Source organism: Stegodyphus dumicola, chromosome 6 (assembly GCF_044657685.1).
Source record: "Stegodyphus dumicola isolate Sdum_Otavi_A_Nest chromosome 6, ASM4465768v1".
NCBI classification, from domain to species: Eukaryota; Metazoa; Arthropoda; class Arachnida; order Araneae; family Eresidae; genus Stegodyphus; species Stegodyphus dumicola.
Genome location: NC_140773.1, coordinates 201,085,925 through 201,103,055, shown reverse-complemented (window position 1 = coordinate 201,103,055; position 17,131 = coordinate 201,085,925). Strand labels below are relative to the sequence as shown.

At 31.4% G+C, this 17,131-nt stretch overlaps 1 protein-coding gene across 1 annotated transcript in view; it reads right to left on the bottom strand.

Annotated features, from left to right (window-relative positions):
* Ttc30 (tetratricopeptide repeat domain 30) overlaps positions 1-17,131 on the bottom strand; it is a 66,066-nt gene that overhangs the window by 46,335 nt on the left and 2,600 nt on the right. Inside the window, exons 4-6 of the mRNA XM_035371124.2 lie at positions 7,345-7,401; positions 7,138-7,206; positions 3,505-3,571 (exon numbers count right to left, since the gene is read on the bottom strand). Coding sequence (XP_035227015.1) covers positions 3,505-3,571; positions 7,138-7,206; positions 7,345-7,401 — 193 coding nt within the window. The remainder of the gene's footprint in view (positions 1-3,504; positions 3,572-7,137; positions 7,207-7,344; positions 7,402-17,131) is intronic.

Below are 17,131 nucleotides of genomic sequence, written 5' to 3'. Positions count from 1 at the left end.
AAATGAGAATTTAAATAAAAAAGTACTTTAATTTGGCTCGACTGCTTCTTCTTCAAAATAGATGGACGCTCTAAGCTTCAAGTATCTACGCAATCAGCATTTCTACGCATCTACGCCTCAGTGTTCTTATTTTAGTGCCTTCAAAATTGTTCTGTGATTACATTCTTCGGCTAGTTCTAATTATGAAAAATTCTATATGAGTGTGTTAAGCTATGTTCACAGTGAATCGTGGGAAAAGTCCTGTTTCACCAAAAATTTTTATTCCAAAATTTGAGCTATCATTACATACAGATGGAGGACAAAATAATGGGAACACCTGTGAAAACGTATGACGTATTTCACACCTGCAGTACAGCCACGCCACTTGCAGCAGAAGTCTGCCACCTAGTGAGCGTGAAGAGGAAGGTATGTCTTTCAACAGCAGTCACCTGCGATGCATGCTTTGATTGAACTGCCTGTGAAAAGTTAAAATTTCAGACTTGTCCAAGTTCCAAAGAGGAATGATAGTTGGAGCACTTTTAAGTGGAGTATCGGTTACGGAAACAGCAAACCTTGAGGGTGTAAGGAGTACAGTATCAGCCGTTATGACAGCATACACGAAAGAGGGTAAGACGACGTCTTCAAAGCACAACAGTGGCCGAAAGTCAAAGCTGGCTGATAGGGATAGATGGGTCTTGAAGCGCATAGTAGGTCAAAAGCACAAGCAATCTTTATCTGAGATAACATCTAAAATGAACAGGCATCTCCAGGACCCCATTTCAACAAAAACTGTCAAAAGGGAACTTCATGCTGCGAACATTTATTTCAGAGTGGCAATTCGTAAACCCTTGGTGAAAGCAACTAATGCTTTCAAGCGATGCCAATGGTGCAGAGATCACAAAGGCTGATTCCCCACAGCAGTGGCAACAGGTAATATGGTAAGATGAATCGTCATTCACCCCCTTTCAGATGACCAGACGCGTTTATGCCTGGAGAATGCCCAAAGAAGCGTTTCATCCCGACTGCCTCTTGCAGACTGTGAAGCAAGGGGGTGGCGCAATTATGGTATGGGGTGCGAAATCTTGGTGCAGTCTTGGGCCACTTGTTATTATTCATGGGAGGATCACATCCAATCACTGTCTAAGCATTCTAGGGAATCATGTCCAGACTGCATTCCCTGGGAAGCGAATACTTTTTCAAGACGACGATGCTCCTATCCACACTGCTAGGTGTATTCAAGAACGGTTTGAAGAGCATGGCGATGTAATTGAACAGCTCGCTTGGCCTCCCTCAGTCTCCAGACTTAAATATTATTCAACATTTATGGGCATATTTGGGGTCCAAACTTCGTTCCTGATTTCCACTTCCATCCAGACTTTCGGAATCCAGACTTTCTGAGACTGCTCTGCAGGAGGAATGGCTTAATAATTCCTTAAATATTGTCCATGACCTTTATGCATCTATCCCCTGTCGCATCCAATCTGTACTTCAGTCAAAGGGTGGCCCAACCCCCTATAAATAAAGATTTTCCATTATTTTATAGGTGTTCGTATTATTTTGCCCTCCATCTGTATATATATACATAGCTATATGCAGTCCTGAATATTTTCAAGCATAATTCACTTGTCCTCTTTAACTTAGATTTTTAAGAAATTTTTGCTCAGCAAACTTCAATTGTAACTAGTATTCACTACTAATTCAGAAGTCAAAAATCAGCGTTATATTTTCAAATTTTCACAGACTCACACAATGACATGCCGAACAAATACTAATTCAGAAGTCAAACAAAAAAATCAGCGTCAGTCCTGTGAAAATTTGAAAATATAATGCTGATTTTTGTTGTTAAACTTCTGAATTAGTATTTGTTCAGCATGTTATAGTGTCTTAGTATTCACTACTTAATTATGACAATTTGTAGAATTTATTTAAAAAAAGGGTATTTTCTCCATCAGAAACACAAATAAAAAGAACTGGAAAGAAAAATAATAATATGAATATATATTTGTAGTATAATGTTTTGATAAATATTATCTAAATCTTGCTAGAAGTAAAGATTCACAGCAATTGTTAGAATGTTATGGTAAATAAACTGCACAGTTTTTGTTTCACTTCTCACAAAGTTTAAAATTGCACCAAAGCCCAGCTCTGATACTTCAAAGTTTCTGAGATAAATTGTGAGCCGGAGTGCACTGGAATCCTAAATAAGAGGGTTTTGGCATTTCTTTTGTGTAACTGAACCACAATTTCAGCAGAAATTACTTTCAGTCTCAATATTATTAAACTCTTATTTATAGTTTTACATTTTATATAATGTAATTACAATTATATAAGTTATTAATTTATTTATCATTTTATTTAATTTATTAGTCCAAAGGGCTCAGAAGAGCTATTAATTTTGTTTTGGCATTTTGCGTTGAAAACTTTAAATGTCGGTTGACTTTTCAAACTGCTCCCACCAAATATTACAACCCTGTATTATATTTAAAGAAATTAAATATTGAAAAATCTGTATAAATGTAATAATGAAAAATCTGTATAAATGTATATATGTTTCTTGCATTGTGTTAAAACAACAATACCTAGAGCCATCAAATTTTGAATAACGTACGTTTCCACCCGAATATGGGCATCTGGAAGCACAAATTTGGAATTTGTTTTACCTATTTCAAATTTGTAAAACTTTAAAGAATTTTTTATTAACAAACTCAGTGATTTCAAAGTGAGCAATAGCAAAACTGTAGTGGGGGGGGGCATTTTTATTTCCAGCATGTGAGTGCATTGGAAATTCCAAAGACATGCTCATTTTAAAATTCTTTTGCATATTGCTGTTGAACTGAATTTTATGGTTTAAGTGCAAAAAACATATTTAATAAATAAAGGTATCCTACAAAATGTTCAAAAAAATGCCCTTTTGGGCGTAATGTAAAAACTGAAAGCTTTTAGATTTATTAAATTTATTCATTTTTGTTCCTGTTTACTGACTGCCTTCAATAGGGCTGCTGCATTTATAATCTTAGAAATTAAATGGACTTTCAATAAATAAATCACTGATCATCCATAAAGCTAATAACAGATTGAAACACTAATATATGCTTGCAATAGAGCATTTGCAATAAAAAAAATTAAAAAAAAAAAAAAAAAAAATTGGATTTTAGCATTTGCATGCCACATTCATGTTTGCTGTGCTGTACCCCATGTGCACTCGTCGTAGAGTGAGTACTTTATTGTTTTTGCTTATTTGTGGTCAGCATTTGACATCGGCTTATCATCATGTATTTAATTTTATTTTACCTTTTAATTTTAAATAAAGTTAATTTTATGATTTACTAAAGTCTTTGGCTTTCCTTTTAATGAACCTTCTGACAGGTTTGGAGTACTGTGGCCTTAAACCGTCACCATATGCTTAAAAATGATAATGACTGAAAAACCAAAAAGTTTGATGTTTATAGACAAGCTACTGTGATTTATGGTGTCTACTAATAAGATATAATTTGATAAGAAGACCACATGTGCAAAAGCATTTACCTGGAACATATCCTTCAACTTGCATAGCTTGCATAAATTTCTTGCATGCGTCTTCATATCTTCCTTCCTTTAAAACGAAAAAGAGAAGTAGAGAAAAAAATACTGAATTTTGACACTGTCATAAATATTGTTTATATCATACAATGTCACTACAATAAAATCATAAAACTCATAATTCTGCATATGAGTCTTTTAACCATTTAACAAAGTTTTACTTTGAAAACATATTCAGTGAAAACAATCAAAACTCAAAATATCAAATTAAATTTTAAAAAATGTTAACATAAAATAGAATTAGAAAGAAAACTTGTTTAAATATGAAATGGCCTGTAATGATGCTGTTTGTGCTTAGTATGTTACACAGTATATTTAGCGTGTAGCAATCTAAGCAAACATGGGTGTTGCAATACAAGGTTTTGCCCTACATATATACATTCCATACATTTCTTCATATTTGAAGCACTTTAAGTAAACTGAGCTAAATCTGATTTGATTAGTTTTATATTTATTGCTCAAAATAATGTTTTGGACATTAATGAATAACTATAAGCGTGAAAATATACAGTACACTATAGAACAAGATATAACTAATATCATGCTTGTTATAATGGTATTAATTTAAGCATATAGCTATAATTTGATGTTATTATACAAATACAAAATTTTCAATCAAAATTTCAGTTATTTTCTTATTAGAAATTCCATTAAACTGAAACTACTACTACTATTCTTTCAGTTTTAAAAAGAAACTAAATGCAACAAATGGAAACTATAAACCCCGATGATGAAGATTGTTTTGTTTATATGTGTACTATACAGAGAAGTGCAGTTGAAGGTAGTTTTGTCTCTGTCAACAGAAGTATTCCTCCAGGGGTTCTCAATCTTTTTAGCACCATGCATCCCTTTCACCATTGCTAGTAGTTTATTTCTTCCACTCCTTTCCAAAATTTGAAAAAAATACATATATATTTATTTAAACTCATATTATTTTTTAACATTTTTTAAAATTAAACAACAAAAAGCACAGAAAATTTTGATAAATACCAAAACTTGAATAAAAGTAGTTTTTTATATTCATAAACTAAAGCTAAATACTGAACAGCTAAATCAAAGGTTGACTGCATTTCCTCCTAAAACTAAGAAATTTTTCCCTGGTTGAGAACCCTTGATTTAGATGTTTGCAGTGAGAAGAGGATGACCTAGAATCATGTAACTGTGACAACAGTACAAATTTTAGAAGTACTCACAATTATCTAAAAGAAATACAATGGGAGAAAAGAAATTGATTAGCTCAATTCAATGTATTATTTGGAAGTTTTTTTCTGTCATGGCAGCCTAGTGGGAGAGATTTGTTAGAAATGTTGAAAAGCTCCTTAGAAGATCTTTAGAAAAAGCTGTCATAACTTCAGAAGAGTTAGTGACAATAATATGCGAGTGTGAAACACTCACAAATTCCTAACTTTAACATATTTATCAAATGATATGAAAGAGATTCCATTAATTTCAGCCATGTTCTTAATCAACAGACCAAATTCAGAAGTTATAGATATTAACGAGGTTGATGCTAACTCTTTAAGGAAAAGAATAAGTATCATATTAAGTTAATCGAAGATTTGAGATAACGTTTTAGGAAGGAATATTTAGGACAACTTATCAAAAGACATTGACAAAATCCTCAAAAATATCACATTCAAGTTGGCAATAACATCCTAGTGGAAGATGATTTCAAAAAGCGCTTAGACTAGCCTTTAGCCAGAGTTGAATTATTTCCAGGTAAAGATGGTTAAGTAAAACTTATGAACTAAAAGCACAATGTTCTAATTTATTCCATTCAAAGGATTTTTCCTTTAGAGATTTGCTGTCAAGACTTTCCTGTGGAGACTGTTCCTAGAGAAATGTCTTCTTCAAGTGAATGACCAACACAGTCACCGGATCCAGATGATGGCAACTCCAGAAAGTCTTCAAAGACTATGACTTGATCTGGTTATGCTCTTGAGAAACCACAGAGACTAAATTAAAATTTTTAAGTGACTGCTTTTGAGCAGCTATACATCAACTCAAAAGGAGAGGAGGATATGTTGTGAATGGCATCATTTGATTCACCAATAAGCATGAGCCAAGGACTAACATCATGTGGTGTCTTATCTCTTCATCTTAGGAGTTATCAAAGTGACATCGGGTAGACTTTATTTATTGCCTTACCTTTTCAGAAGTTAGCTTTCATTGCAAGATGCACTACAAAAACTATTCATTATAGAAAATAAGCGAATAAGAATAAAAAAAAAATGTAAAACAGAGGCAGACATCATGGAAAAAAAAATCAGTCCAGTATGGTACAAATGAGACATACCTTACATATATCACATTGGTCTCTCATTTATAATTCTTGAAAGGAATTATTTTGAAGATAATTTAAATATGTTGATGCAATGGATAATATACAATACATAAATTTTTCTGAAAGATTCATAATAAATTCTTGAATGCCCACAATATCTAGAGATTTACACAGTAAAAGTTCTATAATTTGGCCCATGTAACAGTCTGGCACCTGCCATAAGTTGTACTACTACCATTTGGCAACATTCGGAAATATTTCAGTAGTTATTTCCAGCTCCTTTTGCTCAATTAGCCCTCTGCTTAAAACCTGGCATTTATATTTTGTTTGTTTTCTTTGTTTATTTAAAATATTCTCAAAACTTGATAAAAATTTTAGGAGAATGAAATACAAACATGTAACTTTATCAGTTCACCAAATGCCATCCATTATTAATTGACTAGAAAAAGGTAAGAATAGAAGAATTCGGTACTAGATCATGATATCTACTTATTATAATATCAAAAAGCAGAAAGAAAACTGCAGAATTTCCTATGTGAGTCTATTATTTTTGAAAATATCAGTATCAATATTTTGGAGAGGAATACTCCCTAAACTTGACTACCAGGAAAGTGTACTGTATAAATGATTCAATGTAAAGAGATCAGAAGGTTATCTGATCTCTTCACATTGCTCATATTACGCCAATCTAAGGAATCGATTCTATTAGCATAATAAATCTCTATGCTAATCTAAAAAACCAAATAATTACACCAAAAATGAATTTATAAAAAAGCAATTATTTATATTCAGATGGGAAAAAGAATGGAATCTATGAAAGACTTCACGCACTGACAACAATAATAACGTCAAAACTGAATATATAGAGCTTCATTTATTTATTTATTAAACTATGAATTTATTTATTATACTATGAATACATAACTATTCATAAGTTTGACTCATTAAACATGCTTGCAGATTTATCATATGCAGTTTTTTTCATTCCTTAATACATTTAATAACATAAAAAATTATTTTGCTGTATTGTCTGACAGTCTGGTTTATTTGATAATCCAGTATAACTAAAGCCCTGAAATATGCCAGATTATCAGCTATTCATTATTAATGAACTTTTTTTCTGAGATATATAATTTTAATGATTGTATTTCTTCTTTAAATATATCAGTTAGAGTATTTAGCATGCATAAAATTTTTTACCCCTGGTAAAATCCTATAACTTGGATTTATATGAGAAAATACAGATTTCATTCAATACAGATTAAGTTTAATATAATTGAAATATATGTTTGTACCTTGAAAAGCAAGCATCCTAAATTCACTTCTGTGTCTGGATCACCAGGAGGACTCTGATCAACTAAACTCTGGAATATTTTTGTAATGTAAGAATAATGTAATTATATGAATGAGAATAATAATATAACAACATTATTTTCCCAAAAAATATTTTTAAAGCTGAAACAATTTCCGGAAAGCAAATAAAATTATTGTTATACACATACCTTAGCAGCAGCTAGATCTTCTTCACCATACTTAATTGCAGCTTGCAACTTAACAATCTGAAAATGTAATAATAAAAAATAGATTCAAAAAGAAAACTTCAATTTAAGATGAATAATAGTTAAAATTTAAAAAAATAAATACAAAATCTTCAGCTTACTACATACAGACACTGTACATTTGTGTTGTCAATTATCATATTTTATAAGACACTTATGTAAGTAAGTTAAAAATGACCATATTCAAACTAGCAAACTTAATACTGAAGACTGGCTCATGCCTTTAGTTAAATTTCAAAACACACTTTTGACATCTGTTTTACCACCTACTCATAAACTCTGGATAATTCAGTGATTAAACGTACTCATACTTATTTCTCGTGTTCAAGAAATAAAAGTTTTTTTTTTCTTTTCATACTATTAGTGTTGTGGTAAAACAGAATCATGAATTCATTTAATATTGACATTTTATACCTTTCTGAGCCCATAATTGATATTCGTACAATTTATGGTAAAAATGCATATTATTTTGTCATTTTAATGATTTTGCCTATAATTTTTGAAGTAACAAATTTTTAAAAGGTTTTAAAAATTATGATTGCTTGTCTAAATATTGTTTTGCCGCCCAGATGGTACAGTGGTTAGGGGAGCCTACTGCAGTACTGAAGGGCCCGGGTTCGAATCTCAGAGAAGGCATGGATGTTTGTAAATGTACAGTGTCCATTCGGCATGAGGGCATTCTAAATATGCAGCGAGCCGAGAATCCTCTTGAGAGGTTGGTGGTAGGGGAAGAGGGTTGGGAGACCCTCAGGCCTGTCCTCCCAGGGTGCTCTCCATCAAAATTAGGGGCAGAATTGAGCGAAGTTGTACTGTCACCTGTATGTTGCTCAAGGCTCTTGCCAAAGACAGGTGCAATCTTGCACTCCATGTCCCGATGAATTTCGTGGGTGATTTTTCTTCTGATGTTACTGTCAGACAAATGAGATAAGTCATAACACAACAACAACAACAATAAATGTTGCTTTTATGGAGGCGTGGAATTAAATAATGAAAGTTCATAAAATATTTGGAGAGGAATTTATACATACATCCCTCTAAAATTTTTTAGATATGCACATATGATAAGTGACAGAAAAAAATTAACAGTTAGATTTGAAATAATTTTTATTAGCCAATTGCAAGTATTTTAGCACAGAATAAATTTTAGGCAGAATGTGAAATGGAGCTGATGGGAAAACATTATTGCACTATGATTTTCTATGATTTTAAAGTGGGGTTAAATCAAGCAGAATTTTATACAGCAAAAATCAGAATTTTATAATTATGTTAAATAATAAATAGAATTTTTCAGCATGTTTATAAATGTTGTTATTTTAAATAAATTGCTTACATAATTTTATTAAATATGAAAATTTTTGCATATATTAAATAAGTTCTCTTGAAGTAAAGTCTCTCTATGTTATTATTTTAAATAAATTACTGACAAAATTTTATTAAACATTATAATAAACACAAATTCTCTTTTAAATCTATATATTAAATAACTTGTGTTGCACATCTAATGAATGAATTGCAAATTTATCGTTTAATGTGATTTGTTGGCAATACCTATGCAACAAATGTTATTTAATATATATACATATAGCATTTAATATAAATTTATATTTAGTTTAGCAGCAAATAATTTTGTAATTTATATAGTATTTAATTAAATAAATAATAAAATTCTATTTATTGTTTTATTTAATACAATTCTGTTAGCAATTTATTAACAAAAAATCATTTACATAAATATATCAGAAAGTTCATTTTTAACAAACTCTGTCTGGTGTACAGTTTCGTGATGGCCGTTAATAATGCCTGCAACACATTTATCATGACTGACATGGTTACATGAACATTGCATTACCATATGGTTTCTTTTCCAATATATACCTATTTTCACAAATTCTCCTGCTTGGTAAAATAATTTTTCTTGACTAAAACCAACATATATTTCAAATGATGGTAGATTAACAATAATAAGAACAATTAAATATTTGCAGTAAAAAACTGCTATATTTTGAAAGCAAAAATTTTCCTTAACCGAAGAAACATGAACTAAGAGTACACATGAAAAACTGTTACAGAAGATATGCACATGTACAAATCAGTAACAGTAAATGTTTGTTTCCCCTACATGTACAAATTGTAAATGTTTGTTTCCCTCACATGTACAAATTGCAAATGTTTGTTTCTTGCCAATGCAGAAATGTGTCAAATCTGCATTCTCACTAACACCACTACAGAAGATTAATACCAAAGTTTTTAAGTTAGAAACACAATAATTGTTCATTTTATACATATACAGTATTTACACAATTTTTCAAAAGTTCTTGAAATTCCAATCAATCAGTTCAAAGAAATCATGTACCAGTTCAAAGAAATCACGTATGTAAGAATAAAAATCAGATTTTTATGAAGTTTTAACTGAAAATGAAATTATGTTTGGAACCATCTTACAACATTATTTAAGTTATAAATATAGATAAGTATCAATTCAGAAGTCAAACAACAAAAATCAGCATTATACCTACAAAATTTTCACAACAAAAATCAGCGTTATACCTACAAAATTTTCACACGTAGGCTGATTTTTGTTGTTTGACTTCTGAATTGGTATTTGTTCGGCGTGTTGTTGTGTCTTAATTATAGATAAGTATGCTAATAAGTTTTCGGTCATGCATAGCTATATACTATTTGCATAAAATCATATACAGTAACATTTTATATATAGCTCAGGGGATTTAATGTAAGGAAATGCAGACTTAACAAATCATTGAGCTTTTCCAAGAAGGTAGGAAATAAGAGGAAAGGCCCTAATTGGTTTTTCCTATGCACTGCCTTGAAACAGTGGCACACTCTCTTGGAGACCAAATTATTCAGTGACTTGCCATTAACAGCAATAGGTTTTCACATGATTGGAGGGAAATATTTTGTAATTACGTCATATGTATATATTTTCTTTTTCTACAATATTTCAGAAGCCTAACTATGTGGGGGGGGAAGAACATTTTTAAACAAGATTTCATTCTGAATGGAATTACATGCCATACTTTTTCCAAAACAGTTTTAATTTGAATGAAATATCTTCACAAGTTTTCACTAATGACATTAGAAAGAAATTTTAAGGTAATTTGATTTTATCTGGTTAATGATTACAAACATTAAAATCAAAGTTTATTGCATTATTAATATTAAAATATTACTTTTTTTCCTATCTACAGAGTTTCTTTCTGAAATATTTTCTCAAATATGAGATGATTTTTAACTTCTGAGGCATCTTTTAAATCATAAATCACATTTTACACTTAATGCTCTGTTCGGTTCATTTCAAATTAGAGCACCTTTCATTTTAATATTCAGATAAGTTAAATATTGTTGCTGATTTTATACATTCAGTTTTCTATGAGTATTCCTGAAAGGGATTTAAAAAAAGTTTTTTTTTTTTTTTTTTTTTTTTTTTAAATATTATTATAAATTTGTACAGAGTTATTATAAAATGTAAGAAAATAATTCTTCTAATACAGTACAAAGTCCATAATCTGGACTCATCGAGACTTCGGCGATTCCAGATTAGGGGTTTTTCCGGATTTTAGATCATCAATTTAAATCTGGTAAGATGGCATACAGAAATTATACAATTAAAAATATGAAACCATAATTTATGAAATAAAGAGCAATTATGATCTAAAGCAGTGTTTCTTAACCTGTGGTTCATGGACCCCTTGGGGGTCCATGGGTCATATTTTGGGGGTCCGCCGATTGCTCCTAATTTTTAAAATGTTTGCATCAATATTTTTAAAAAAACTTTTTTTTTTTAAACATCTCAAATTATAGTCAACTTCTTGTTTTTGTTCGTTACGTGTCTGCTGATACTATCAAAGAAGAATTCGGTACTTTTCCGTTTCGCCGGCGCAAATCTCGCCAAGCAGACTTTATTGGCGACAACATACAGTATACACATAAAAAATATTTAAAAAATTTTAGTTCTAAGAATTTTTTATTTTGAAGGCATAAACATTTTAATATCGCTTAAAATTTTATAAAAAGACAATACATTTATAAAAAGACACTAATTTAAGAATTTACTATGCTTTCATGGTTCAACATCCTGATTCGCCGGTTCATATCACGTGACCCCAAGTGATCTCATCTCACGTAAACTATTCTACAAAAATCTAATGCTCTCAGTAATTATCTACATTAATTTCAAGTTAAATCTTAATTTGGAACACAAGTTTAAATGCAAGAAATATTTTAATTCGTACGAATAGCTTACTCAGAAATTATGTAAAGCTGCAGTCCTTTACTTCGCTAATGCATTCTCATTAGAATGGATGAATTTAACCCTTAACTTACATTTTCTATATTTTCGGCTTCGGGTAAGCGCTGTGATTGCATCCTGATTGACTTAATTTTGTCACGGGCAACCTCTGTAAGCCATCTGTCTGCCATTTCCCAATAATACAGACCTCCACAATACGAGGAAAAGAACATTCACAAACCATATAAAATTTGAAATTTTTAGAAACACAAAGTAGCCTTTGAATTTTACTTCACTTGGAAATAAAGTGACGTTAAAATCAGTTCCGCAAAGTTCTTGCAAATTTTTAAAACAAAATATTTGTTTTACTTTTTCATAAGTTGTAATTAAAGTATTTTTTTAAGTGTTTTTTTTTTGTGTCTTAATGTTTATTCTTAATTTCATTATTTGATATTTTTTGCTGCCCAAAATGTCCAAAAAAAGGAAGTTTGATGAAAATTATGTAAAATATGGATTCTGCTGCACAAAGGAATCGGTGTTGAAAAGCCACAATGCTTTCTGTGTGGAAAAGTTTTGGCAAACGCCAGTATGAAACGGACAAAATTGATAGAGCATCTCAAATCTCTTCATCCTGAAAATGCATCTAAAGATCCAGAATTTTTTACAAAGAAGAAAGTCCAGTTTTCGAAATCTGGAACATTAACCAAACTTGGATTTGGTATTTCACAAAAACCTTTGGTTAAGGCATCTTTCAGAGTTGCATATCGTATTGCCAAAAGTAAGAAACCACATACTATTGGAGAGACATTAATTAAGCCATGTGCGCTGGAAATGGTTGAATTAGTTTGTGGACTGGAACAGAGAAAAAAAACTTGAGGCTATTCCATTGTCCAAGGATGTGATACATTCAAGAATAGTTGAAATTTCTTGCAATATCTTGAAACAGATCATCAATGAATTGAAAGCATCGCCATTTCCCTTTAGTATGCAACTGGATGAAACTACAGACATCTCAAATTATAGTCAACTTCTTGTTTTTGTTCGTTACGTGTCTGCTGATACTATCAAAGAAGAATTCGGTACTTTTCCGTTTCGCCGGCGCAAATCTCGCCAAGCAGACTTTATTGGCGACAACATACAGTATACACATAAAAAATATTTAAAAAATTTTAGTTCTAAGAATTTTTTATTTTGAAGGCATAAACATTTTAATATCGCTTAAAATTTTATAAAAAGACAATACATTTATAAAAAGACACTAATTTAAGAATTTACTATGCTTTCATGGTTCAACATCCTGATTCGCCGGTTCATATCACGTGACCCCAAGCGATCTCATCTCACGCAAACTATTCTACAAAAATCTAATGCTCTCAGTAATTATCTACATTAATTTCAAGTTAAATCTTAATTTGGAACACAAGTTTAAATGCAAGAAATATTTTAATTCGTACGAATAGCTTACTCAGAAATTATGTAAAGCTGCAGTCCTTTACTTCGCTAATGCATTCTCATTAGAATGGATGAATTTAACCCTTAACTTACATTTTCTATATTTTCGGCTTCGGGTAAGCGCTGTGATTGCATCCTGATTGACTTAATTACCGAAAATGGCCTTAGACATAAAACTGAACTATCTGATAAAAATTCTATGTAATTATATGCCAGTATTGAAAGAAACAATCAATCTGATAAGAAAAAGCTGCGACTTGTTTTGAAAATGAAGCGTAAAAGGTTACCAGCGAGAATATTCCGTTTGGCATCGGTTGTACCATTATTGGCGACTTTATCGCTTGCGCCGGCAAAACGGAAAAGTACCAAGAATTCTTATTTTGTGAGTCTCTTTTGCAAACTACAAAGGCAGTTGATGTTTTAGCGATTTTAAATGTTTTGTTTTCTAAACACGACTTTGACTGGAAACAAAAACTTCATTCACTTTGTACAGATGGAGCACCTGCGATGCTTGGCAATAAATCTGGTTTTGCCCATTTGGTAAAAAAAGAGGTTCCTAATGTTATTGTTACACATTGTTTTTTACATAGACATGCACTGGCTACAAAAACTCTTCCAACCAGCTTAAAAGAAGTATTGTCAATAGTTATTAAAACTGTGAATTTTATTAGAAGTAGAGCTCTTAATCATCATCTTTTAAAACACTGTGTGAAGAAATGAACGCAGAACATGAGGTACTTCTGTACCACACGGAAGTGCACTGGCTATCACGAGGGCATGTTTTGAAATGAATTTTCATGTTGAAGACAGAAGTATCACTTTTTTTAGAAGAAAAAGATAACTCACTCTTCGAATATTTCAAGAAAAAAGATTTTATATGTAAATTGGCTTACCTGGCAGACGTTTTTAACCACATGAATGATATATGTCTTTCAATTCAAGGGCCTGATACAACAATTATGGATGCCACTGAGAAACTACAGGCATTTTTATTAAAAATGTCACTTTGGAAAATTAGAATTCAAAATGGGATATATGCAAACTTTCAAATGTTGGATGAAGTGCTTTTTGAAAATGGATCTCGGAAAGATAGTTTGTTATTGAATAATTTGAAAAATGAAATCTGTGAACACCTGGAAGTACTTAAAGTTTCATTTGAAAAACATTTCAATTCAGATGGAATAAATATAAAAGATGAGTTGTGGATTCGTAATCCTTTTCTTTGTGATATTAACTGTATCGATGACATGAACCTTGCCAAAGATGAGCTAATTCATTTGAGCAAAGTCCTTGTTAAAAATGGATTTTGATTCAAAAACTCTTGGAGAGTTTTGGCCTTCTTTAAGAGAAGCCTACCCATTGCCTGTAAAACGAGCTATGGCAGCCATTATTTCGTTTGCTACATTATATCTTTGCGAAGCGGGATTTTCGACACTTGTCACAATAAAAACAAAACATTGAAATAGACTGAATGTCGAACTTGATATGCGCGTTGCTTTGTCGAAAACCATCCCTAAATTCAATCTGTTAATCAAGGAAACAGCAACAGCCTCCACATTTAAAATTTTAATTTCTTCAAATTTTTTATACTATTGAAATAAAAATATAAAAATAATTAAATAATAAAACAGAATATATTTTGTAATAAATGATGTTTAAACAATTTTTTTCACAGAGGGGTCCGTGACATATTTAAAATTTTTAAAGGGGTTCATTGTGCCAAAAAGTTTAAGAAACACTGATCTAAAGGGTACCAAGTTTTACAAAAAAAAAAAATTGTTTACTTTATTAAACATTTCTTTCAACGTGCATATGTGTAAAGCATACATTACGTGCAAGCGTAATGTATGCGCATTCTCTACGCGCATGCGTAAAGTTTGCAGCTTTGAGGTCCGGATTATAGATCATTCCGGATAATGGACGTCCGGATTACAGACTTCGTACTGTATTTATCAAATTCTTTTTTACGCTTAATTTTAACAATACACATTCTAAAAATTCTACTTTACTACTTCCTTAAGTATGCATCTCATAGACTGTGCTTTACACCTTTTAATAATAGACTGTTTCTTACCACGAACAATTCTTGCTTAAACACATTTGTGAACAGAATTTCAATTTATGTTTACAATTAAATGTTAAGGTTATTACACAAAAACACTAAACTCAGTGGCGTAACAGCCCTAATGGGCCAAGGCCAGCAGTGCCCGAAAATCTGCTTTCTTGACCGTGGGCCCCGAGGTGCATAAACATATGCCCTAATCAAGTGGTCAGCTTGTCGCAGAACCCCCAGTGTTTAGTCCCCAAGTGAACTTGGTACTCATTTTATCGACACAAGTGATGGAAATCAAGGGATGAAACGCTGAGCCGACCTTGCCCAGGCCGGGAATCGAACTCCGGACTGGTGCTGCTGCGCAATTCGCTAGCCACTGCGCCACCGGGCCTTAAGGTTACTATATATTTAGATAATATTTACAATCACTATAAATTTAGATATATTTAATAACTACATTTCTTCACGGTAACATTCAGAGGAGTTTATGAATGAATAAGTACTTCATTTCCAAATACATTTATAAATAATTTAATAAATATTTAGGTATTTTGTTAAAAGCAAATACATGCTTTTTACAAGGATATGCATAAATCACCATATATATTTAATACTTTTCATTTTCAGCCTATGCAAATCTTTTAATTTCTGTGCATTCACTATATTTTTTTAATAAAGTAATTTACAATAATTTAGCATATATCAGAACTTTTTATATAAGAAATATGTATAAATATAAATTGAATGAAAATTACAGGCAATATTTTTAATACACACTCGAGGCTTATTTTTCCTTCGAAATTCCCTCATGAAAGCATCTCTCCCCTTAGGCAGATAGTGCTTGCATGCTTTACCCTATTTAGAAAACCTAACCTGACCTATCTGCCTAGGTAAAATATTTTAACATGCATAATTTCATATTCACATTTAGACATCAAGTTTCCCACCTTTGACTTGTTTTTAGATATATTCATTAAAAATTTCGGTTCTACTCTTATATGTGCTCTAAGATCACCAAATGTGGCGATATGTGTCCTGTGCTGGTTTTTGGCATGATTGCGTGTTGTATGGCAACCCTTTTGACGTTGAAAACTCTTTTGCTGGAGTAGTTTAATTGCTCAATGATTCGTGTCATGTGTGTTTTGAAATGGCCTATGTTGCAATGAGAGACATGGTTGCAAGAGGGTCTGGAAGATTATTTTTAGTGGCTGTGCATGATAGAAGTAAGGAAATGGTGATGCAGTGTATTAAAGAGTGGACTGAGCCTTGTACAACTATTTTTCAGATAACTGGAAATCTTGCAAGGATTTAGGAAAAGAAGGTTTTGAATATTTATTTGTGAACCATAGTATGAATTTTGTGGATAACGAGCCTGGCTGTCATATAAATACCATAGAGAGTACGTGGCGGCATGTTAAAGCTACGTTCTGCTGTCCAAAGAAACATCTATTATTGTAAGTGCATTTTATTTTATTGTTTTTATTTTGTAGAATGTTATGTTTATTGTTTTTTTGCTATGAATTTCTGTTGGTATTGTTATTTTTTTGAATTATTTGTAATTTATTTTAGTTATTTTAGTTTACTTTGTTGATTTGTGCGCAATGCCTAGACTGTGCAATTCATAGATGTTTTTTTAAGTTTAAAAAACAGAATGCTGTGTACATGGTATTCTTTGAAATTTATTAAAGCGAGGTGTGCATAGTTCGTAGATTCCTTCACTGCCCATATTGTGCAATTCATAGATGTTTTTAAGTTAAGACATATCATTGTGTACATGGATTCTTGTCTATTATTTTTGGTTAGAAACTTTATGTTTTTGCCATCTAAATTTTTTGTTTTTGTTTCGGATTTTTAGCTTAAATTGTGTGTTTAAAACGTCGTTTTTTCATGCGCAAAAACCACGTTTTTGGAGACATTTTAGGCTTAAAGTTTGAAATGTAGACAAAACATTTAGATAGTAATATGGCACCATGGAGTTT